The 23,381-nt window shown below is 51.2% G+C and overlaps 1 protein-coding gene across 2 annotated transcripts in view; it reads left to right on the forward strand.

Moving 5' to 3' along the window:
* Positions 1 to 18,105, forward strand: part of SMN1 (survival of motor neuron 1, telomeric) — a 69,922-nt gene extending 51,817 nt beyond the window's left edge. For both annotated transcript variants that reach the window (XM_075325305.1, XM_075325297.1), the window contains 6 exons: positions 5,585 to 5,785; positions 6,390 to 6,545; positions 7,026 to 7,097; positions 14,334 to 14,444; positions 16,339 to 16,411; positions 16,496 to 18,105. In XM_075325305.1, coding sequence (XP_075181420.1) covers positions 5,585 to 5,785; positions 6,390 to 6,545; positions 7,026 to 7,097; positions 14,334 to 14,444; positions 16,339 to 16,395 — 597 coding nt within the window. In that variant the 3' untranslated portion in view covers positions 16,396 to 16,411; positions 16,496 to 18,105. The remainder of the gene's footprint in view (positions 1 to 5,584; positions 5,786 to 6,389; positions 6,546 to 7,025; positions 7,098 to 14,333; positions 14,445 to 16,338; positions 16,412 to 16,495) is intronic.
* The last annotated feature ends 5,276 nt before the right edge of the window (positions 18,106 to 23,381 follow it).

Raw genomic sequence — 23,381 nt, forward strand, 5'->3', positions numbered from 1 at the left:
GCGGACTTCCGCGCCGACCGTGCCTGCTTGTCGGGCGCGGTCTCAAATTTAGTCCCTGGCTTCATCGCGGCCTAGTCGCAAAAATCACGCCCCCCGGCCTGCCTGTCAGGGGTAAGGGCGGGACTACCGACCTGACGTCGGATGTGAGGGCTGGAGCATCCTGCATGTTTCCTCCCCCCTCACTGATCACTGTGGGGACCCCAGATTCCCGCACTTTCCTGGCGCCGCCCACGGCTCCACTCCTCCCCTGAGATCTCCGGCAGCCATTTTTTGGGCATTCTGCCGGTGCAGGATTCTCAGGAACAGCTCTGCAGCTCCAGGGGACCTAAAGCTGGGAATCTGGAGGCACACACTCCGCTTGTTAGCGGTCGGTAAGCCACACCGGTCACCCGGTGCTGGTCCCCCCTAGGGTGCCGGAATAGATAAGTATTTATATATATATATTTCTGTTCGGTCGGGCTGTATACCCTGTTTTTGCCCATATACCCTCAGTGATCTCTCTCTCCTAGGAGACAACAGCATGTCGTCCACAAGGAGCAAAGCTGTTAAGACACAGGGGTTTTTTGCGGCCTGTACCTCTTGTGGGGCTATGTTACCTGTGGGTTCCACCTACCCTCACTGTGAGCAATGCTCGACCCCTGTTTCACTTGCTCAGCCGGAGCCTCGGTCACTAGTGGACCCCTCGGCTCATGTAGACCCCCCTGCTCCCCCTGTCCAGGCGGCAGGGACAGAGTTCTCCTCTTTTGCTGAGAAACTCTCTGAGTCTCTTTCACAATCCATGGCTCAGTCTATGGACAAATGGTCTGCCAAGCTGCTAGAAGCTTTGCAGTCCAGACCGGTCCTTACACAGGCCCCGGCCCCTGTTGGATAGTCACCTCCAGGCCCCTCTCGGTCTGAGCCGCAGCGCGCTCCCAGGTTGGGCCCTAGGTCCCATGCGGAGGACTCCTGCCAGGACCACAGTCCTAGACAGGCTAAGCGGGCTCGCTGGGAATCTTCCCCGACTTCTTCACGCTGCTCGGGTTCCCAGCTTGAGGACTCTCTGGAGGATGAGGCGGTCGTCGCAGCTCAGGGTTCTGACCCTGACGTCGCCCTTAACCTTGATACACCTGAGGGGGACGCATTACTGAATGATCTTATCTCGTCCATCAACCAGGTGTTGGATCTCTCTCCCCCGCCTCCTACTGTGGAGGAGTCAGCGTCTCAGCAGGAGAAACACCAGTTTCGGTTCCCCAAACGTACACGTAGTGCGTTCTTCGATCACTCTAACTTCAGAGACGTTGTCCAGAAGCCCAGAGCGGTTCCGGACAAGCGCTTTACTAAGCGCCTCACTGACACGCGTTACCCCTTCCCTGCTGAAGTCGTTAAGGGGTGGGCTCAATGTCCCAAGGTGGATACTCCAGTCTCTAGATTGGCGGCTAGATCTGTGGTATCGGTGGCAGATGGCTCATCGCTAAAGGATGCCACTGACAGGCAGATAGAGCTCCTGGTGAAGTCCATCTTTGAGGCCACGGGCGCGTCTTTTGCCCCGGCCTTTGCAGCCATGTGGGCACTCCAAGCTATCTCGGCTTGTCTGACTGAGATTAATGCTGTCACACGTAATTCTGCTCCGCAAGTTGCGTCTTTGACTTCTCAAGCGTCAGCTTTTTCTTCCTACGCCATGAACGCAGTCCTAGACTCGGCTAGCCGTACAGCTGTGGCATCCGCTAACTCTGTGGCAGTCCGCAGGGCCATGTGGCTGCGCGAATGGAAGGCAGACTCGGCCTCCAAGAGGTTCTTAACCGGTTTGCCGTTTTCTGGCGAACGCTTGTTTGGCGAACGATTGGATGAGATTATTAAGGAATCCAAGGGAAAGGACTCCTCCTTACCCCAGTCCAGACCTAAGAGACCTCAACAACGGAAAATACAATCGAGGTTTCGGTCCTTTCGTCCCTCCGCCAAGCCCCAATCCTCTTCGTCCAGCAGGCAGGAGAAAGGCCAGAGGAACTCCTATGCGTGGCGGTCCAAGTCACGCCCCCAAAAGGCCGCAGCAGGCACTGCCTCCAAGGCGGCCTCCTCATGACTCTCGGTATCCCCTAACCGCATCCTCGGTCGGTGGCAGGCTCTCCCGCTTTGGCGACGCCTGGTGGCCACATGTTCAAGACCGATGGGTGAGAGACATTCTGTCTCACGGTTACAGGATAGAGTTCAGCTCCCGTCCTGCGGCTCGTTTCTTCAGAACCTCTCCGCCCCCCGCTCAGGCCGACGCACTTTTTCAGGCGGTGGAGGCTCTGAAGACAGAAGGAGTTGTGACCCCCCGTTCACCTTCAGGAACGTGGTCGCGGCTTTTACTCCAACTTGTTCGTGGTGCCAAAAAAGGACGGATCATTCCGTCCCGTTCTGGACCTCAAACTGCTCAACAGACACGTGAGAACCAGAAGGTTTCGGATGGAATCTCTCCGCTCGGTCATCGCCTCGATGTCACAAGGAGACTTCCTAGCATCGATCGACATCAAAGATGCTTATCTCCACGTGCCGATCGCACCCGAACATCAACGCTTCTTGCGTTTCGCCATCAGGGACGAACACCTTCAGTTCGTGGCATTGCCTTTCGGCCTGGCGACAGCCCCACGGGTTTTCACCAAAGTCATGGCATCCGTCGTGGCGGTCCTACACTCTCAGGGCCACTCGGTGATTCCCTACCTAGACGATCGCCTAGTCAGGGCCCCTTCTCGGGTGGCGTGTCAACACAGCCTTACAGTCGCTCTGACGACTCTCCAGCAGTTCGGGTGGATCATCAACTTCCCAAAATCCAAGTCGACACCGACCCAATCACTGACTTACCTCGGGATGGAGTTTCATACACAGTCAGCGGTAGTCAAGCTACCGCGAGACAAACAGCTTTCTCTGCAGGCAGGGGTGCAATCACTTCTTCGGAGTCAGTCACACGCCTTAAGGCGCCTCATGCACTTCCTGGGGAAGATGGTGGCAGCGATGGAGGCAGTGCCGTTCGCGCAATTCCATCTACGGCAGCTCCAATGGGACATTCTCCGCAAATGGGACAGGAGGTCGGCTTCCCTCGACAGGAACGTCTCTCTTTCCCTTGCAACCAAGACGTCACTTCAGTGGTGGCTCCTTCCCAACTCTCTATCGCAGGGAAAATCCTTCCTACCCCCAACCTGGGCTGTGGTCACCACGGACGCGAGCCTGTCAGGGTGAGGAGCGGTTTTTCTCCACCACAGGGCTCAGGGAACCTGGACTCCGATAGAGTCTAACCTTCAGATCAATGTTCTGGAAATAAGGGCAGTGTATCTAGCCCTATTGGCTTTTCAGCGGTGGCTGGAGGGCAGGCAGATCCGTATCCAGTCGGACAACGCCACTGCCGTCGCATACATCAACCACCAAGGCGGCACTCGCAGTCGTCAAGCCTTCCAGGAAGTCCGGCGGATTCTGCAGTGGGTGGAAGCCACAGCCTCCACCATCTCCGCAGTTCACATCCCGGGCGTAGAAAACTGGGAAGCAGATTTTCTCAGTCGTCAGGGCATGGATGCGGGGGAATGGTCTCTGCACCCAGAAGTGTTTCGAGAGATCTGTCGCCGCTGGGGAACGCCGGACGTCGATCTCATGGCCTCACGGCACAACAACAAAGTCCCGGCATTCATGGCCCGGTCTCAAGATCGCAGAGCTCTGGCGGCGGACGCGTTAGTTCAGGACTGGTCGCAGTTCCGACTGCCTTATGTGTTTCCTCCTCTGGCGATGCTGCCCAGAGTGTTACGCAAGATCAGGTCCGACTGCCGTCGCGCCATTCTCGTCGCTCCAGACTGGCCGAGGCGGTCGTGGTACCCGGATCTGTGGCATCTCACGGTGGGTCAGCCGTGGGCGCTTCCAGACCGCCCACACTTGCTGTCACAAGGGCCATTTTTCCATCTGAATTCTGTGGCCCTCAACCTGACTGTGTGGCCATTGAGTCCTGGCTCCTAGCGTCTTCAGGGTTATCTCAGGATGTCATTGCCACCATGAGACAAGCCAGGAAGCCAACGTCCGCCAAGATCTATTACAGGTCTTGGCAAATCTTCTTATCCTGGTGCTCTGATAACGGTTTCTCTTCATGGCCGTTTGCCTTACCCACTTTTCTTTCATTCCTCCAATCCGGAATGGACAAGGCTTTGTCACTCGGCTCTCTCAAGGGCCAAGTTTCGGCGCTCTCCGTATTTTTTCAAAAGCGTCTAGCCAGGCTTCCGCAGGTCCGTACGTTCCTGCAGGGAGTTTGCCACATAGTTCCACCTTACAAGCGTCCGCTGGAACCCTGGGATCTTAACAGGGTGCTAACGGCTCTTCAGAAACCACCTTTCGAGCCGCTGCGGGATGTCTCTTTATCACGTCTTTCTCAAAAGGTGGCTTTTCTAGTGGCAATTACATCACTCCGGAGAGTGTCTGAGCTTGCAGCGCTGTCATGCAAAGCCCCCTTCCTGGTGTTTCACCAGGATAAGGTGGTTCTGCGTCCGGTTCCGGAATTTCTCCCTAAGGTGGTATCTCCTTTTCATCTCAATCAGGATATCTCCTTACCTTCATTTTGCCCTAATCCAATTCACCAATGTGAAAAGGATTTGCACTCTTTGGATCTGGTGAGAGCACTCCGGCTCTACGTGTCTCGCACGGCGCCCCTGCGTCGTTCAGATGCGCTCTTTGTCCTTGTCGCTGGCCAGCGTAAGGGTTCGCAGGCTTCCAAGTCAACCTTGGCTCGGTGGATCAAGGAACCGATTCTTGAAGCCTACCGTTCTTCTGGGCTTCCGCTTCCTTCAGGGCTGAAAGCCCATTCTACCAGAGCCGTGGGTGCGTCCTGGGCATTGCGGCACAGGGCTACGGCTCAGCAGGTGTGTCAGGCAGCGACGTGGTCTAGTCTGCACACTTTCACGAAGCACTATCAAGTGCATACCTATGCTTCGGCAGACGCCAGTCTAGGTAGGCGAGTCCTTCAGGCGGCGGTTGCCCACCTGTAAGAGGAGGGCCGTTCGGCTCTTTTTATCGAGGTATTCTTTTACCCACCCAGGGACTGCTTTTGGACGTCCCAATTGTCTGGGTCTCCCAATGGAGCGACAAAGAAGAAGGGAATTTTGTTTACTTACCGTAAATTCCTTTTCTTCTAGCTCCTATTGGGAGACCCAGCACCCGCCCCTGTTCCCTTCGGGCTGGTTGTTCTTTTGTGTACACATGTTGTTCATGTTGAATTGTTCTTGTGGTTCATGGTTCAGTTCTCCGAACATCCTTCGGATTGAATTTACCCTAGACCAATTTATAAGTTTTCTCCTTCCTGCTTTTGCACCAAAACTGAGGAGCCCGTGATCCACGGGAGGGTGTATAGGCAGAGGGGAGGGGTTACACTTTTTAAAGTGTAATACTTTGTGTGGCCTCCGGAGGCAGAAGCAGAAGCTATACACCCAATTGTCTGAGTCTCCCAATAGGAGCTAGAAGAAAAGGAATTTACGGTAAGTAAACAAAATTCCCTTCTTTGCTATATAAGTGAATTGCTATTAATTACCAAATGTCAGATTACATGTCTGCTTATATCTTCATGGGCACTTATTGTCATTCATCTGTTTCGTTCTAGTGGAGAGTTGGGGACTCCTGTAATGCAGTCTGGTCAGAGGATGGCAACTTGTATCCTGCCACCATCTCTTCTATTGACGCCAAGCGAGGGACTTGTATAGTCACATACACCGGCTACGGGAATAATGAGGAGCAGAGTTTGGCTGATTTGCGTTTCCCAGATAGTTCAGAAGGAGAAAGTGACCCAAGAGATGTCGTGCAGGTAAGAATCCACTTCATTGGTGAGGGTTATCAAAATGTAACTTTGTGGCTTAATATCTGATAAGAAAACTAAAGCTTGTTACAGTCACTGTGAAGAAAATGTATTTAGCAATAAGGATTCGATCCTCCTAGATAAGTGCAGGGGAAGGTTTTACCTCTAATAGAATTCCCTTTTGCCAATACAAAGCCTACACTGACACAAAATTACATATGGAGTCCTATATGATGGCTCCATAAAGTCCATATTGTGGACCGTCCCCAGCTGTTTGGTGCATCTATACAGCACCATTTTCTCCATTAGAATAAATGCTTTCAGGGGAAAAATTCTTCCTTGATTCTTCATGCAATAAAACTTGTGAGAACTTCTGTCTAAATTCTGATGCTCAAGGAGACCCAGTACGAGCCCATAGATTTCCATGGGTGCCATATTAGGGATTGGTTATATGTCCATGTGCTCTCCAGCAGATCTTTGAAATAATTTGCTAATTTCTAAAATGTGAGCAGCTTACAATTCCCTCTGTGATCTACTCTCAGCATAAAACAAGTGCCCACAGTGCCATCTATGATTGTGTGGATAGCCTTTCAATTAAGTGTTTCTCTTAAAGGATATAAATGGGGATGAACAATCAACGGATGAAAGTGACAAGTCTTCCAGAGCATCTGACGGCAGAGATGAGAACAGAGCAGCCGCACCAAAGTCCTCCCACTGGAATCTTCCCTTCCCACCTGTTGGGCCGCCATTTATGCCTGGGTTTGGACAGGTAACAAATCAAGTGTGATAAGCATTAGTCATTAATGATCTTTATTCTTTGCAGTCAAAATTCCTATTCTAGCTCTTGTAGAAGCAGTAAGCTTGCCCATAGACGAGCTGTTTCTAAAGTCTGCTGTTCTAGAGCAGTAATCCCTCTAGTCCAGTGGCTACACATGCACACTACTCCCTGTGCTTATAGCTGCTTTGTGGCCAGGGTCACGGGATTCTTCACTTTAGCTCATGTGTGGTAGCACCCATCCCTTTTGCCTATCTAAGCCTAGAGGCCAGGTCTCAGGGTGTATTTCTGTAGCCCGGCTGGACAGTCAGTGTCTCAGTGGTGTCCCAAAGAGCTGACAATCAGGCAGGAGTGTATGCCCACAGCAAAACCAGATTGGTGGCAGCTTCCGCAGTGGGGGACGTATGTGCCACTGCATAACGGACATAACCCTTCAGAATCCTCCTATAGAAATGATGTTTTATGTATTTACAGCATGGGGATAAATCAAGTCCAGCGCACCCCTTTCTTCCTGGATGGCCACCATCATTCCCTCCAGGTCCTCCTGTAAGTTGTTTTCTTGTCACATTACTCAGGAAATTTATGGTGCAGTATAATTATAAAGTTATATATGGATCTGTCCTAAACTTTTTGGTAGGTGTGGAAATATGATTGATTTTGGGGTTTTCTTTTGTTCATTCACTTTGCGTTTTGTTAATTGATAAAAGTAAACTATTAACTCTTCTATTTTTTTAAAGCATTCTTACGTTGGAGAATCTTTTATCCCACACCTGCCTAAAACTTTTGCTCAGTTCTGTTTATTACACACTTTAACAGCATATATAGCACATAGTTATTAGAGTTTTTTCCCACAAAAGAATAGATCTTGGAATAATTATACAATTGGATGTGTTTAAAAAAAGTTCCTGTCCTGAGATATTCTGTAAAGTGTCCCTGCTATGTGCGGTGTAAAGGCCGCTCTACACGCAACGATATCGCTAACAAGATGTCATTGGGTGTGAAACGCACGGACGACCGTTAATCAAATTTACTTACCTTATTGTTGATTGTTGACACGTCGTCCATTTCCCAAATATCGTTGCTGGTGCTGGACGCAGGTTGTTCGTCGTTCCTGCGGCAGCACACATCGCTATGTGTGTCACCGCAGGAACGAGGATCTACATCGTACCGCAATGAGGAAGGAAGGAGGTGGGCGGCATGTTTTGCCCGCTCATCTCCGCCCCTCTGCTTCTATTGGACGGCTGCCGTGTGACGTCGCTGTGACGCCGCACGAACCGCCCTCTTAGAAAGGAGGCGGGTCGCCGGCCACAGCGACGTCGCAGGGAAGGTAAGTCCGTGTGACAGGTGTTAGCAATGTTGTGCGCCATGGGCAGCGATTTGCACGTGACGCACAACCGACGGGGGCGGGTACGCTCGCTAGTGAGATTGCAGCGTGTAAAGTGCCCTTAATAGCCATGTCTCCTGGGCCGGGGAGGACACGAGAGTATAAAGACATTACATCACTGGATCATGCCTGATTTCTTTTTGTGAGGTAAAACATGTCCCTGCCTGTTTATAAAAAATGTTTTACTTATGTTTTACTTACTTAGAAATAATAATTTGCAATCTTGTGCTGTAATGTTTGTATTATAATTTCTTTGTCGCTCCATTGGGAGACCCAGACAATCGGGTGTATAGGCTATGCCTCCGGAGGCCGCACAAAGTATTACACTTAAAAGTGTTAAGCCCCTCCCCTTCTGCCTATACACCCCCCGTGCTCCCACGGGCTCCTCAGTTTTTTGCTTTGTGCGAAGGAGGTCAGACACGCACGCACAGCTCCACAGATTGGTCAGCAGCAGCTGCTGACCATGTCGGATGGAAGAAAAGTGGGCCCATATAGAGCCCCCAGCATGCTCCCTTCTCACCCCACTCTTGTCGGTGGTGTTGTAAGGTTGAGGTATCCATTGCGGGTACGGAGGCTGGAGCCCACATGCTGTTTTTCCTTCCCCATCCCCCTTAGGGCTCTGGTGGAAGTGGGATCCTATCGGTCTCCAGGCACTGAGACCGCGCTTCATCCACAACTCCTGTGGAGCCTGCTGGATAGGAGCCGGGTATCGTTCAGGGACATGGCCCTGCTACTTGGAGGTACTCTGTATCCCGGTGGGGACCGCGCACAGCAACACTCCAGCTTTGCTGGGTGTGCTAGTGCACCGGGGACCACGGCGCTGACCGGGTTAATATGTGCCATTACACACTCAGCGTTGCTGAGTGTGTTTATGTATAGGGACTGCCGCACTGACCGCCGCGGCCATGGAAACACTGCGGCGCGGCTGGGACTTGTAGTGCGCCGGGGACTTTCACGCCGGCCGCGCTTTTACGGCGGCCGCGTTTATTACTAGAGTCCCCGGCTTTTTGCGGCCTAGTTTCCTTTCCTCCCGCCCACAGCCCTGACAGGCAGGGGAAGGGCGGGACACTGCACAGAACGAGCAGCACTGAGGGCTGGAGCATGCTTTGCATACTCCACCCCCCTCACTGTGCACAGTGCGGGCACCAGTTCCCGCACTTTCTGGGTCACGCCCACGGCTCCCTTCTCTCCTCAGGACGCCGGCAGCCATTCCTGTCAGCTCCTCGGACGCAGCAGAGGGGGACAAAGTCTGGGAGACCCAGGCAGGGACTCTGGTGGCCTCACAACCGCTTTAGGCGGGTGGTAAGCAGCACCTGTGGTGCTAGCCCCATTGTGCAGTAGTGTAACATTATATGTTTATGGTATATATGTTTTACACTGTATGGTGCACAGTTGATTTCTGGCTATATACCCTATTGTGTTACTCAGGGAAGATAATAGCATGGCGCCCACGAAAGGCAGGGGTGCCAAAACACAGGCTTATTATGTTGCCTGCGCCGCATGTACTACCCCGCTACCGGCAGGTTCCACTGACCCTCATTGTGTGCACTGTTCGGCCCCTGTGGCACTTACTCAGCCGGAGCCTCTGCTAAGAGGGGCCCAGGGGGAGCCACCTGCTAACACTGTTCAGGTGACGGGGACGGAGTTTGCAAAACTCTCTGAGACTATGGCTAACATACTAGAAGCCTTGCAGTCCAGGCCGGTATCTCAGCACAGGGACTCTGTTGAATCTTCGTTCCCTGGCCCACCTCAGCTGGAACAACAATGTCCTCCCGGGGTATCTCATGGATCCCAGGCTGAGGGTTCTGACACAGACCCCAGCCCCAGACCGACTAAGCGAGCTCGCTTAGATTTTCCCTCAACATCATCATATTGTGCAGGGTCTCAGAGGGGGGAATCTCTGGTTGATGATGCGGAGACAGCTGATCAGGATTCTGATCCTGAGGCCGCTCTCAATCTTGATACTCCGGACGGGGACGCCATAGTGAACGACCTTATTGCGTCCATCAATCGTATGTTGGATATTTCTCCCTCAGCTCCTCCGGTGGAGGAGTCAGCTTCTCAGCAGGAGAAATTCCGTTTCAAGTTTCCCAAGCGTACACAGAGTATGTTTCTGGACCACTCTGATTTCAGAGAGGCAGTCCAGAATCACCATGCTTGTCCAGATAAGCGTTTTTCTAAGCGCCTTAAGGATACACGTTATCCTTTTCCCCCTGACGTGGTCAAAAGTTGGGCTCAGTGTCCCAAAGTGGATCCTCCAATCTCCAGACTGGCAGCTAGATCCATACTTGCAGTGGAAGATGGGGCTTCACTCAAAGATGCCACTGACAGGCAGATGGAGCTCTGGTTGAAATCCATCTATGAAGCTATCGGCGCTTCTTTTGCCCCAGCGTTCGCAGCCGTATGGGCGCTACAAGCTATCTCAGCAGGTCAAGCGCAAATTGACGCAGCCACACGCACGTCCGCGCCACAGGTGGCGTCCATAACCACTCAGACGTCGGCATTTGCGTCTTACGCTATTAATGCTGTCCTGGACTCTGCGAGCCGTACGGCGGTTGCAGCCGCCAATTCGGTGGTACTCCGCAGGGCCTTGTGGCTACGGGAATGGAAGGCAGATTCTGTTTCCAAAAAAGCGCTTAACCAGTTTGCCAATTTCTGGCGACCGATTGTTTGGCGAGCGTTTGGATGAAATCATCAAACAATCCAAGGGAAAGGATACATCCTTACCCCAGCCCAAACCGAACATACCCCAACAGAGGAAGGGGCAGTCGAGGTTTCGGTCCTTTCGGGGCGCGGGCAGGTCCCAATTCTCCTCGTCCAAAAGGCCTCAGAAAGATCAAAGGAATTCTGACGCATGGCGGTCTAAGTCACGTCCTAAAAAGGCCACCGGAGGTGCCGCTACCAAAGCGGCTTCCTCATGACTTTCGGCCTCCTCACTCCGCATCTTCGGTCGGTGGCAGGCTCTCCCGCTTTTGCGACGCCTGGCTGCCACGGGTAAAAGACCGTTGGGTGAGAGACATTCTGTCTCACGGTTACAAGATAGAGTTCACCTCTCGTCCCCCGACTCGATTCTTCAGGTCATCCCCGCCTCCCGAGCGAGCCGAGGCTCTTCTGCAGGCGCTGGGCACTCTGAAGGCAGAAGGAGTGGTGGTCCCTGTTCCTCTTCAGCAACAGGGCCACGGTTTTTACTCCAACTTGTTTGTGGTCCCAAAGAAGGACGGGTCTTTCCGTCCTGTCCTGGACCTGAAACTGCTCAACAAACACGTAAAGACCAGGCGGTTCCGGATGGAATCCCTCCGCTCCGTCATCGCCTCAATGTCCCAAGGAGATTTCCTTGCATCGATCGATATCAAAGATGCTTATCTCCACGTACCGATTGCTCCAGAACACCAGCGCTTCTTGCGCTTCGCCATAGAAAACGAACACCTGCAGTTCGTGGCACTGCCGTTCGGCCTGGCAACAGCCCCACGGGTTTTCACCAAGGTTATGGCTACTGTAGTAGCGGTCCTCCACTCTCAGGGTCACTCGGTGATCCCGTACTTGGACGATCTCCTGATCAAGGCACCCTCTAAAGAGGCATGCCAACACAGCCTCGACGCTACCCTGGAGACTCTCCAGAGTTTCGGGTAGATCATCAATTTTCCAAAGTCAAATCTGACACCGGCCCAATCGCTCACATACCTTGGCATGGAGCTTCATACCCTCTCAGCGATAGTGAAGCTTCCGCTGATCAAGCAGCGGTCACTACAGACAGGGGTACAATCTCTCCTTCAAGGCCAGTCACACCCCTTGAGGCGCCTCATGCACTTCCTGGGGAAGATGGTGGCAGCAATGGAGGCAGTTCCTTTCGCGCAGTTTCACCTGCGTCCTCTTCAATGGGACATCCTACGCAAATGGGACAGGAAGCCGACGTCCCTCGACAGGAACGTCTCCCTCTCTCAGGCGACCAAAGCTTCCCTTCGGTGGTGGCTTCTTCCCACTTCATTATCGAAGGGGAAATCCTTCCTACCCCCATCCTGGGAGGTGGTCACGACGGACGCGAGTCTGTCAGGGTGGGGAGCGGTTTTTCTCCACCACAGGGCTCAGGGTACGTGGACCCAGCAAGAGTCCTCGCTTCAGATCAATGTTCTGGAAATACGGGCAGTGTATCTTGCCCTGAAAGCGTTCCAGCAGTGGCTGGAAGGCAAGCAGATCAGAATTCAGTCGGACAATTCCACAGCGGTGGCATACATCAACCACCAAGGCGGCACACGCAGTCGGCAAGCCTTCCAGGAAGTCCGGCGGATTTTGATGTGGGTGGAAGCCACGGCCTCCACCATCTCTGCAGTTCACATTCCAGGCGTGGAAAACTGGGAAGCAGATTATCTCAGTCGCCAGGGCATGGACGCAGGGGAATGGTCCCTTCACCCGGACGTGTTTCAGGAGATCTGTTGCCGCTGGGGGGTGCCGGATGTCGACCTCATGGCGTCCCGGCACAACAACAAGGTACCGACGTTCATGGCACGGTCTCAAGATCCCAGAGCTCTGGCGGCAGACGCCTTAGTTCAGGATTGGTCGCAGTTTCAGCTCCCTTATGTGTTTCCTCCGCTGGCACTGTTGCCCAGAGTGTTACGCAAGATCAGGGCCGACTGCCGCCGCGTCATCCTCGTCGCTCCAGACTGGCCGAGGCGGTCGTGGTACCCGGATCTGTGGCATCTCACGGTCGGCCAACCGTGGGCACTACCAGACCGACCAGACTTGCTATCTCAAGGGCCGTTTTTCCATCTGAATTCTGCGGCCCTCAACCTGACTGTGTGGCCATTGAGTCCTGGATCCTAGCGTCTTCAGGGTTATCTCAAGACGTCATTGCCACTATGAGACAGGCTAGGAAACCAACGTCCGCCAAGATCTACCACAGGACGTGGAAAATTTTCCTGTCGTGGTGCTCTGCTCAGGGTTCTTCTCCCTGGCCTTTTGCCTTGCCCACTTTTCTGTCCTTCTTTCAATCTGGACTGGAAAAGGGTTTGTCGCTCGGCTCCCTTAAGGGACAAGTCTCAGCGCTCTGTGTGTTTTTCCAGAAGCGCCTAGCCAGACTTCCACAGGTACGCACGTTCCTGCAGGGGGTTTGTCACATCGTTCCTCCTTACAAGCGGCCGTTAGAACCCTGGGATCTGAACAGGGTGCTGATGGTTCTTCAGAAACCACCATTCGAGCCAATGAGAGATATTTCTCTCTCACGCCTTTCGCAGAAAGTGGTTTTTCTAGTAGCAGTCACTTCACTTCGGAGAGTGTCTGAGCTAGCAGCGCTGTCATGCAAAGCCCCTTTCCTGGTGTTTCACCAGGACAAGGTGGTTCTGCGTCCGGTTCCGGAATTTCTCCCTAAGGTGGTATCCCCCTTTCATCTCAATCAGGATATCTCCTTACCTTCTTTTTGTCCTCATCCAGTTCACCAATGTGAAAAGGATTTGCACTTGTTAGATCTGGTGAGAGCACTCAGACTCTACATTTCTCGTACGGCGCCCCTGCGCCGCTCGGATGCACTCTTTGTCCTTGTCGCTGGCCAGCGTAAAGGGTCACAGGCTTCCAAATCAACCTTGGCTCGGTGGATCAAGGAGCCAATTCTCGAAGCCTACCGTTCGGCTGGGCTTCCGGTTCCCTCAGGGCTGAAGGCCCATTCTACCAGAGCCGTGGGCGCGTCCTGGGCTTTGAGGCACCAGGCTACGGCTCAGCAGGTGTGTCAGGCGGCTACCTGGTCGAGCCTGCACACTTTCACGAAACACTATCAGGTGCATACCTATGCTTCGGCGGATGCCAGCCTAGGTAGACGAGTCCTTCAGGCGGCGGTTGCCCACCTGTAGGAAGAGGCCGTTTTACGGCTCTCTTACGAGGTATTATTTTACCCACCCAGGGACTGCTTTTGGACGTCCCAATTGTCTGGGTCTCCCAATGGAGCGACAAAGAAGAAGGGAATTTTGTTTACTTACCGTAAATTCCTTTTCTTCTAGCTCCAATTGGGAGACCCAGCGCCCGCCCCTGTTTTTTTGTGTACACATGTTGTTCATGTTGAATGGTTTCAGTTCTCCGATATTCCTTCGGATTGAAGTTACTTTAAACCAGTTTATAATTCTTTTTCCTCCTTCTTGCTTTTGCACCAAAACTGAGGAGCCCGTGGGAGCACGGGGGGTGTATAGGCAGAAGGGGAGGGGCTTAACACTTTTAAGTGTAATACTTTGTGCGGCCTCCGGAGGCATAGCCTATACACCCGATTGTCTGGGTCTCCCAATTGGAGCTAGAAGAAAAGGAATTTACGGTAAGTAAACAAAATTCCATTCTTTACTTCCTCCCCAACCCAGGAGATGTGCTATGATCTGGGAAGCTGACATAGAGCCATCACTAATATTTGTGCTTTGTGTGTGTAGTTAATCCCCCCTCCACCTCCCATGGGGCCTGATATTGCTGAAGACGATGAAGCCTTGGGGAGCATGTTAATTGCCTGGTACATGAGTGGCTATCATACTGGTTACTACCTGGTAAGTGGAGCCATTAGAACTTTCCTGGCATGCTTTGCTATCCTCTGAGTTATAACTTTGTTTATCCATCAGTATAGCCATACGACGGCTTGCCTTTTGTGTTGTACTTTACCATGTAATTTACTGAAAAATAAAGTGTGGTAAAACTGGAAACCGCCCCTCTATCCCAATTCCACTCTTTGTGTTTTGGGGGTTTTTTTACAGCTTGTGTTATTTGGTAAAAATATATTTGTGTATTTTTTTTACCCTCTTAATTGGGAGACTCAGGAAACTGTGTGTTTGCTGCTACTGCCACTATGACGCTGACACTAGAGAAGAAAAAAATTCAATCCTCCTCAGTAGTATACACCCACCAACTGGAGCCAGGCTGTTCAGTCTTACCTTAGGGGTACTTCACACACAGCGAGATCGCTGCTGAGTCACGTTTTTTGTGACCTCATTAGCGATCTCGCTGTGTGTGACACTGAGCAGCGATCTGGCCCCTGCTGTGAGATCACTGCTCGTTACACACAGCCCTGGTTCGTTTTTTTTATTGTTGCTCTCCCGCTGATAAGCACACATCGCTGTGTGTGACAGCGAGAGAGCAACAATCCTGAATGTGAAGGGAGCAGGAGCCGGCGTCTGACAGCCTGCGGTAAGCTGTAACCAAGGTAAACATCGGGTAACCAAGGTGGTTACCCGATATTTACCTTCGTTACCAGCCTCCGCAGCTCTCACGCTGCCAGTGCCGGCTCCTGCTCCCTGCACACGCTAAGCTAAGCGGTGTGCGCTGGTAACTAAGGTAAACATCGGGTAACCATACCCGATGTTTACCTTAGTTACCAGTGTTCGCAGCTTCCAGACGCCGGCTCCGTGCAAGCGCAGCGTCGCTTGCACGTCGCTGCTGGCTGGGGGCTGGTCGCTGGTGAGATCTGCCTGTTTGACAGCTCACCAGCGACCATGTAGCGATGCAGCAGCGATCCTGACCAGGTCAGATCGCTGGTGGGATTGCTGCTGCGTCGCTAAAGCGTGAAGGTAGCCTTAGTGTCTGTAGGAGGCAGACACCGTTCCCCTTGGACCTGTTTCATCCTTATGTTTTAGTTTTATTTCTTTCTCTCTTGTATTTTGGGTTCAGCTTGTATTTAGGTGAACAGGGTGGGAAAGCCGAGAGAACAGTGCACCCTCTCTGGTATGCGTGGCAGTACCTTTTATCTCTAACACTTCAGTAGTTAGAAGCATCCACGCAGTCGGACTTTGCCTTCCACCTCCAGCACCGCTCACCCTGGAGCTTTCTCATTCTTCAGGTCAACTACTACGTCACCAAGCTTTTTTTTTTTTTTTTTTTTTACTTTTTTTTTTTTACATTTCAGTGGTCCAATATGCACATTTTTACACACACACTCTTGAGTCTTTATAGCCTATATTTTGTTAGGTTGGAGTTTTTCGGACATGGCAATACCAGATGTGGTATTTTTTGTTCTAATGTTTTTTCTAATATAATTTTTTTTTTCAAATGGGGGCGGAGAAGGTAATATATAAACTTTTTATTTTCTTTTGAGGGACTTGTACTTGTGATTGTCTTGTCGCTTACACTATGTAAAGTGATGTTCTATGAAGTCCACCCATATGTTTGGCTTCATAGGAAGACCTAGATGTTTGTTATGGGGGCGTTCAGAGGTGTCCCGGCTGCCATGACAATCCATCAGTTTCCTGTAACTGCATTGTGGGAGGAATGGAATTCAGTAACCACTTCCATTGCCGGTCGCGCTATTTCAATGCTGCAGGCAGAGATTGATTGTGACATTTAATAGCAGCAGGCAGAGCTTGCTCCAGTTACTGCTGTTTCTTCATAAAGCAGGAATGAGATATATAACATTTTATGCTTTGGTTATATAAAACTTTGTTTTTCTTTAAGGGTTTAAAGCAGAGTCGAATGGAAGCGTCATATGGAAAGTATTCACAACCCAAATAATAGCAACCAACAACATGTGAGCATTATGACGTTCATTTATATATTACTACCTATCCCTGTACAGTATTAATGTTTTATCTGTTTCCATCTATCCTTACAGCTGGCATCTCTCCCAGGGAGAGGATAGGACTGTCGGGGAGAAGAAGACGGACGTCTCTTTTTCTTTTTGTATTCTTTAATCTGATATAGCTGGCAGCAGATGTTGGTATGTTTATTTAAAGTGTACCTCCACTTTCAAAGGAGAAATGATGATAGCGCAGGACTGTGCAGTCTAATCATTTTTCAAAATCACTGGGAAGTTTTCACTGTTCACTCACAGCAGGGAGAACCCGAGAATATTCTGAAGGCAGCATTAAACTTCAGAGCATTCTTCCGTCTTCATCACGGGAGTGACTGTCATACGATCTTACAGAACGCGCTCCTTTATTGAAGACAGTGGCTACGAGAGAAAAGTAGGACACTTCCTAGTTTAGTGCAGCCCCACCACAGACTTCGGACGGTCCGTGTTGTAGGTTAGCAGCAAAATCCTTTAAGGCCCCTTTCACACGTCTGTGTTTCCAGTACGTGTTGTCCAATTCCACATGTACCGGTGACATGTAGACCCATTAAAATGAAAGGGTTTGCTCACATGTCCGTGTTTTGACACGCACTGTGTCTGTATGGAGCACATGCGGGTCCTTATGCTCCACACAGCGACATGTCCGTTTTTTGGCCAGCAACACTGATGTTACACAGATCACACACTGATGTGATTCATGTGACATCAGTGCGATACGTACCAGAAGACACCCATTCACTAAAATTAAATGAATTGTTATACTTGCCGGTCTCCCGCGCTGCTGTTGCTTCCGTGTCCCGCTCATTATGCCTCATGACTGTTCACTGCACTGACTGCGGACCCGGAAGCAAGTGTGACGACAGATAAGTTCATGCTGTTTGTGTGTTATCCGGATGTCACACGGAGAACACATATAGGGAAAGACGGATGGCCATACAGACCTGGACCATAGACTGTTTACAGCACGGACGTGTGAAGGGGGCCTAATAGTGATTTATAAAAAAAAATAGAAAATCCTGCCTTATAATCATTTCTTTTGAAAGTGAAGTTTTGCGTTACTCATCTTGTGTAATAGAGCGCATCACTGTCCCTTGTATACATACCTTTAAAGTTCTGAAAAAAAAATGTATTCATGCATTTAATAATCTCCACACTTGTATAATAATTAGAAACTATGTGAATTTAGGGGATTTAATGGGCAAGGCAAAAAAAAAAGTGTGAAGGACGTCTAAAGAGAGAACCTGGAAGAACTAACGATCTGTTAGCTGCTGTCACAAGAAGATACATTTAGTTATGTCCCCATCTGACACTCGTCGGAGTGCACTGTCATAGCTGGCCCTCATAGGGCATCATGTAAAGCTATCGCAGGTGTCAGGTGAGTGTAGTCCTAGCGCAAGCATGTGATCTATGTAATAAGTACGGCCTCGGTATGGATCCCGCTATGTATTAAATTCTCATTTGTAACAAATTATTGCAATTCACACTTTTCTCCCTGGCGTTGTGTGCAGTATTACAGTATGTAGGTTTTGTGAGGGGACTCTTTCACATATTTTGCCTCATTTGAATGTTTTTGGATTTATCTCTGTAAAGCTCTTAACATTTCCTTAAAATATTTACAGTTTACGAATAAAAGTTTTTGTAATAAAATAAAACAGGCAAATGCTTTTTTTTTTCCTTTCATTTCTATTAGAGTCCAGCTATATAATGTTTTTCATGAACTGATTCAGCGGATCGGGATATATTATTTTATATAGTATACTTTTTTGACTAGGGCCCTGAACTTAAAGGAGTATCCTCCAGTCTGGAAGTTAAGTAATCAACTACCCATCAAATAGGCAACAACTTCCCAATCACTGGAGGTCCGACTGCTGGGACACCACTGATCCCGAGAATTGGGACTCTGAAGAGCCTGTGTGATGAGCAGTGGTTGATCGATCATGTGCCTTGCCGCTCCATTAATTATGTGTAGAACACCAGCCAAACTGTGTTTTGGTTCTCTCAGGTACCCCATTAAAAAAATGAAGGGAGCTCCAGTGCACATGATTGACCTCTGCTCATTTTTCTCAGGATCGGTGGGGGGTCCCAGCAATCAAACTGCCAGAGACTGAGAAGCTAGCCCCCTATCCAGTGGATTACTCTGGTAATACACCTTTTAAAGCACTATGAAAAAGCAAGCACCATATTTAGTAATAACTGCTGCCGAATTGCTTTCTGAAGAGCAACTTTTAGAAAAATGCTCTTTCTGAATGCATGACACTTTAATCTTGCCTAAACAAAGTATGCAACTCACATTGAATTGTTATAGTTTGGGCATACAACTTGTTCAATATATAGAAAAAGAAAGTGCCATGCAAGGAGGAGCACCAAAAAAATACAATTTCTATTAAGCAAAATTGACACATGAAAGGTGAACAACACAATACAAACATTTAGGGTATGTGCGCACAGTGCGTTTTTCGTGGTGTTTTTGCACGTTTTTCGGGTGCGCTTTTGGGCTCAAAACTGCATGATTTTGCTTCCCCAGCAAAGTCTGAGTTTTCATTTTTGCTGTCCGCACACAACTTTTTTTTTTTTTTTAAGATGCGTTTTTTAGCTTAAAAAAATAGACATGTCAATACTTTCCTGCGTTTTCTGCGGTTTCCCCCATGCAATGCATTGGAAAAACGCAAAAGAAGCAGAGATCCAAAAATGCGGTAGAAACGCGTGCGTTTTTACCGGTGGCTTTTTTGTGCGTTTTTGCAGTGGGTGCGTTTTATGCGTTTTCTTCGGCGCTCCATTGGGAGACCCAGACGATTGGATTGGGTGTATAGCACTGCCTCCGGAGGCCACACAAAGCAATTACACTAAAAAGTGTAAGGCCCCTCCCCTTCTGGCTATACACCCCCAGTGGGATCACTGGCTCACCAGTTTTCTGCTTTGTGCGAAGGAGGTCAGACATCCACGCATAGCTCCACTGTTTAGTCAGCAGTAGCTGCTGACTATGTCGGATGGAAGAAAAGAGGGCCCATATACGGCCCCCAGCATGCTCCCTTCTTACCCCACTTGTGGTTCGTAAGGTTGAGGTACCCATTGCGGGTACGGAGGCTGGAGCCCACATGCTGCTTTCCTTCCCCATCCCCCTGAGGGGCTCTGTGGAAGTGGGATCTTACCGGCCCCCAAGCCCTGAGGCCGGGCTCCATCCACAGACCCAGTGAACCTGATGGATACGGAGCTGTGTACCATTCAGGGACAAGGCCCTGCAACTTTCAGGTACTCTGTGTCCCCGTTCAGGCGGGCACGCACACACCAGACTTGCTGGGTGTGTTAGTGCGCCGGGGACAGTAACGCTGGGGTTTGAGTCACAGCAGCTTAGCTGTGTGACTTCATGTGCTGGGAACTACCGCGCCGGCCACTCTCGGAGCGGCGGCGCGGCTGGGACTTGTAGTGCGCCGGGGACTTAGCGCCGACCGCGCTTTTACGGCGGCGGCGCTTATAAATTTAGTCCCCGGCTTTTGCGGCCTAGCTCCGCTTCGTTCCCGCCCCCTCCCTGTCAATCAGGGAAGGGGAGAGACGCTGTACGTTTACTCAGCGCCGAGGGCTGGAGCCTTATTTACATGCTCCAGCCCTCTCACTTGGCACAGTGAGACACAGGTTTCCCGCTTTTGGTCTGGCACGCCCAGGGCCCGCCCCCCCCTCCACAGGACGCCGGCAGCCATTCCTGCATGCAGTTCTGGCTGGAGGACGGACACAGGCTCTGGGAGACCCAAGACTAGGGATTTCTGGCGACCACACACCCGCGTTTAGCGGGCGGTAAGCAGCACTTTAGTGCTGGCCCCTCTTGTGCCACAGTGTGTATTGGTGTACTTTTTCCTGTACCAGATATCTATATATATATACTGCACTGTACGGTCGCTTCTTGGCTGTATACCCTATATTGCTCTGGGAAGACAACAACATGTCATCCACAAAACGCAAGGGTGCCAAGGCACGGGCTGTATACACTGCTTGTACAGCATGTGGGGCTAATCTACCAGCAGGCTCCAACGACTCTCATTGTGTGCAATGTTCAGTCCCAGTGGCACTTCGTCAGCCAGAGCCTATGGTGGTAGTAGCCCAGGCAGAGTCGCCTGTGAACCCTGCCCCGGTGACGGGGACAGAATTTGCAGTCTTTGCTGATAAAATGTCTGTGACTATGACAAAAATCCTGGAGACCTTGCAGTCCAGGCCAGTTGCTCAGACCATGGACACTACTGTCCCTATGTTCCCCGGTCCCCCGCAGTTGGAACTAATCCGTACTTCACGGGGGTCCCAGGCATCACTGGCTGAGGGCTCTGACTCCGATGACAGTCCCAGGCCGCCTAAGCGAGCTCGCTGGGAGAGACCCTCCACGTCATCACGCGGGTCAGGGTCTCAGCGAGAAGGGTCTCTATATGATGAGACAGAGGTGGGTGATCAGGAGTCTAGCCCTGACACCGCACTCAATTTGGATACGCCAGATGGTGACGCCATGGTAAATGACCTTATAGCGGCCATCAATAGGCTGTTGGATATTTCTCCCCCAGCCCCTTCAGCAGAGGAGGCAGCTGCCCAGCAGGAGAAATTCCATTTCCTGTATCCCAAGCGTAAATTGAGCACCTTTCTGGACCACTCTGACTTCAGAGCATCAATCCAGAAACACCATGCTTATCCGGACAAGCGTTTTTCCAAACGTCTTAAGGATACACGTTATCCCTTTCCCCCTGACGTGGTCAAACGCTGGACCCAGTGTCCAAAAGTGGACCCTCCAATATCCAGGCTTGCAGCTAGATCCATAGTTGCAGTGGAGGATGGGGCTTCACTTAAAGATGCCAATGACAGACAGATGGACCTTTGGTTGAAATCTGTCTATGAAGCTATTGGCGCGTCGTTTGCTCCAGCATTCGCGGCCGTGTGGGCGCTCCAAGCTATTTCAGCTGGTTTGGCACAGGTGGACTCTTTCATACGTCCAGCAGTGCCGCAAGTGGCGTCCTTAACTACGCAAATGACTGCGTTTGCGACCTACGCTATTAATGCGGTACTGGACTCTACGAGCCGTACCGCAATGGCTTCCGCCAACTCTGTAGTTTTGCGCAGAGCCTTGTGGTTAAAGGAATGGAAAGCAGATTCTGCTTCTAAAAAATGTTTAACCAGCTTGCCATTATCTGGAGACAGACTGTTTGGTGAGCAATTGGCAGAAATCATTAAACAGTCCAAAGGTAAGGACTCTTCCTTACCCCAGCCCAGATCAAGCAAACCTCAACAGAGGAAGTGGCAGTCAAAGTTTCGGTCCTTTCGAGGCTCGGGCAAGCCCCAGTTCGCCTCGTCCAAAGGGACTCAGAAAGAGCAAAGGAGCTCTGATTCCTGGCGGGCTCACTCACGCCCCAAGAAAGCAGCCGGAGGTACCGCTTCCAAGGCGGCTGCCTCATGACTTTCGGCCGCCTCCCTCCGCATCCTCGGTCGGTGGCAGGCTCTCCCGCTTTTGCGACATTTGGCTGCCACAGGTCAAAGACCGGTGGGTAACAGACATTTTGTCTCACGGGTACAGGATAGAGTTCAGTTCTCGTCCTCCGCCTCGGTTCTTCAGAACTTCCCCACATCCCGACCGAGCAGATGCCCTTCTGCAGGCGGTGAATTCTCTAAGAGCAGAAGGAGTGGTGGTCCCTGTTCCTCTTCAGGAACAAGGACAAGGTTTTTACTCCAATCTCTTTGTGGTGCCAAAAAAGGACGGCTCATTCCGTCCTGTTCTGGACCTAAAACTGCTCAACAAGCATGTGAACGCCAGGCGGTTCCGGATGGAATCCCTCCGCTCAGTCATTGCCTCAATGTCTCAAGGAGATTTCCTAGCATCAATAGACATCAAAGATGCTTATCTCCACGTGCCGATTGCTACAGAGCACCAACGTTTTCTACGCTTCGTGATAGGAGACGACCATCTTCAGTTCGTAGCTCTGCCATTTGGTCTGGCGACAGCCCCACGGGTGTTCACCAAGGTCATGGCGGCAGTGGTAGCAGTCTTGCACTCTCAGGGACACTCTGTGATCCCTTACTTGGACGATCTACTTGTCAAGGCACCCTCTCAGGAGGCATGCCAACTCAGCCTGAATGTTGCACTGGAGACTCTCCAGACGTTCGGGTGGATCATCAACTTCTCAAAGTCAAATCTGTCACCGTCCCAATCGCTAACGTATCTTGGCATGGAGTTTCATACTCTCTCAGCGATAGTGAAGCTTCCGCTGGACAAGCAGAGGTCACTACAGACTGGGGTGCAGGCTCTCCTTCAAAGTCAGTCGCACTCCTTAAGACGCCTCATGCACTTCCTCGGTAAGATGGTGGCGGCAATAGAGGCGGTTCCGTTTGCGCAGTTTCATCTGCGCCCACTTCAATGGGACATTCTCCGCCAATGGGACGGGAAGTCAACATCCCTGGACAGGAAAGTCTCCCTTTCCCAGACGGCCAAAGACTCTCTGCAGTGGTGGATTCTTCCCACCTCATTATCACAGGGAAGATCCTTCCTACCACCGTCCTGGGCGGTGGTCACGACGGACGCGAGTCTCTCAGGGTGGGGAGCAGTTTTTCTCCACCACAGGGCTCAGGGTACGTGGACTCAGCAGGAGTCCACCCTTCCGATCAATGTTCCGGAGATCAGAGCAGTGTATCTTGCCCTACTAGCCTTCCAGCAGTGGCTGGAAGGAAAGCAGATCCGAATTCAGTCGGACAACTCCACAGCGGTGGCATACATCAACCACCAAGGGGGGACTCGCAGTCGGCAAGCCTTCCAGGAAGTCCGACGGATCCTGATGTGGGTGGAAGCCACGGCCTCCACCATATCCGCAGTTCACATCCCCGGCGTAGAAAACTGGGAAGCAGACTTCCTCAGTCGCCAGGGCATGGACGCAGGGGAATGGTCCCTTCACCCGGAAGTGTTTCAGGA

This window comes from Anomaloglossus baeobatrachus, chromosome 1 (assembly GCF_048569485.1).
Source record: "Anomaloglossus baeobatrachus isolate aAnoBae1 chromosome 1, aAnoBae1.hap1, whole genome shotgun sequence".
Classification (NCBI taxonomy): Eukaryota; Metazoa; Chordata; class Amphibia; order Anura; family Aromobatidae; genus Anomaloglossus; species Anomaloglossus baeobatrachus.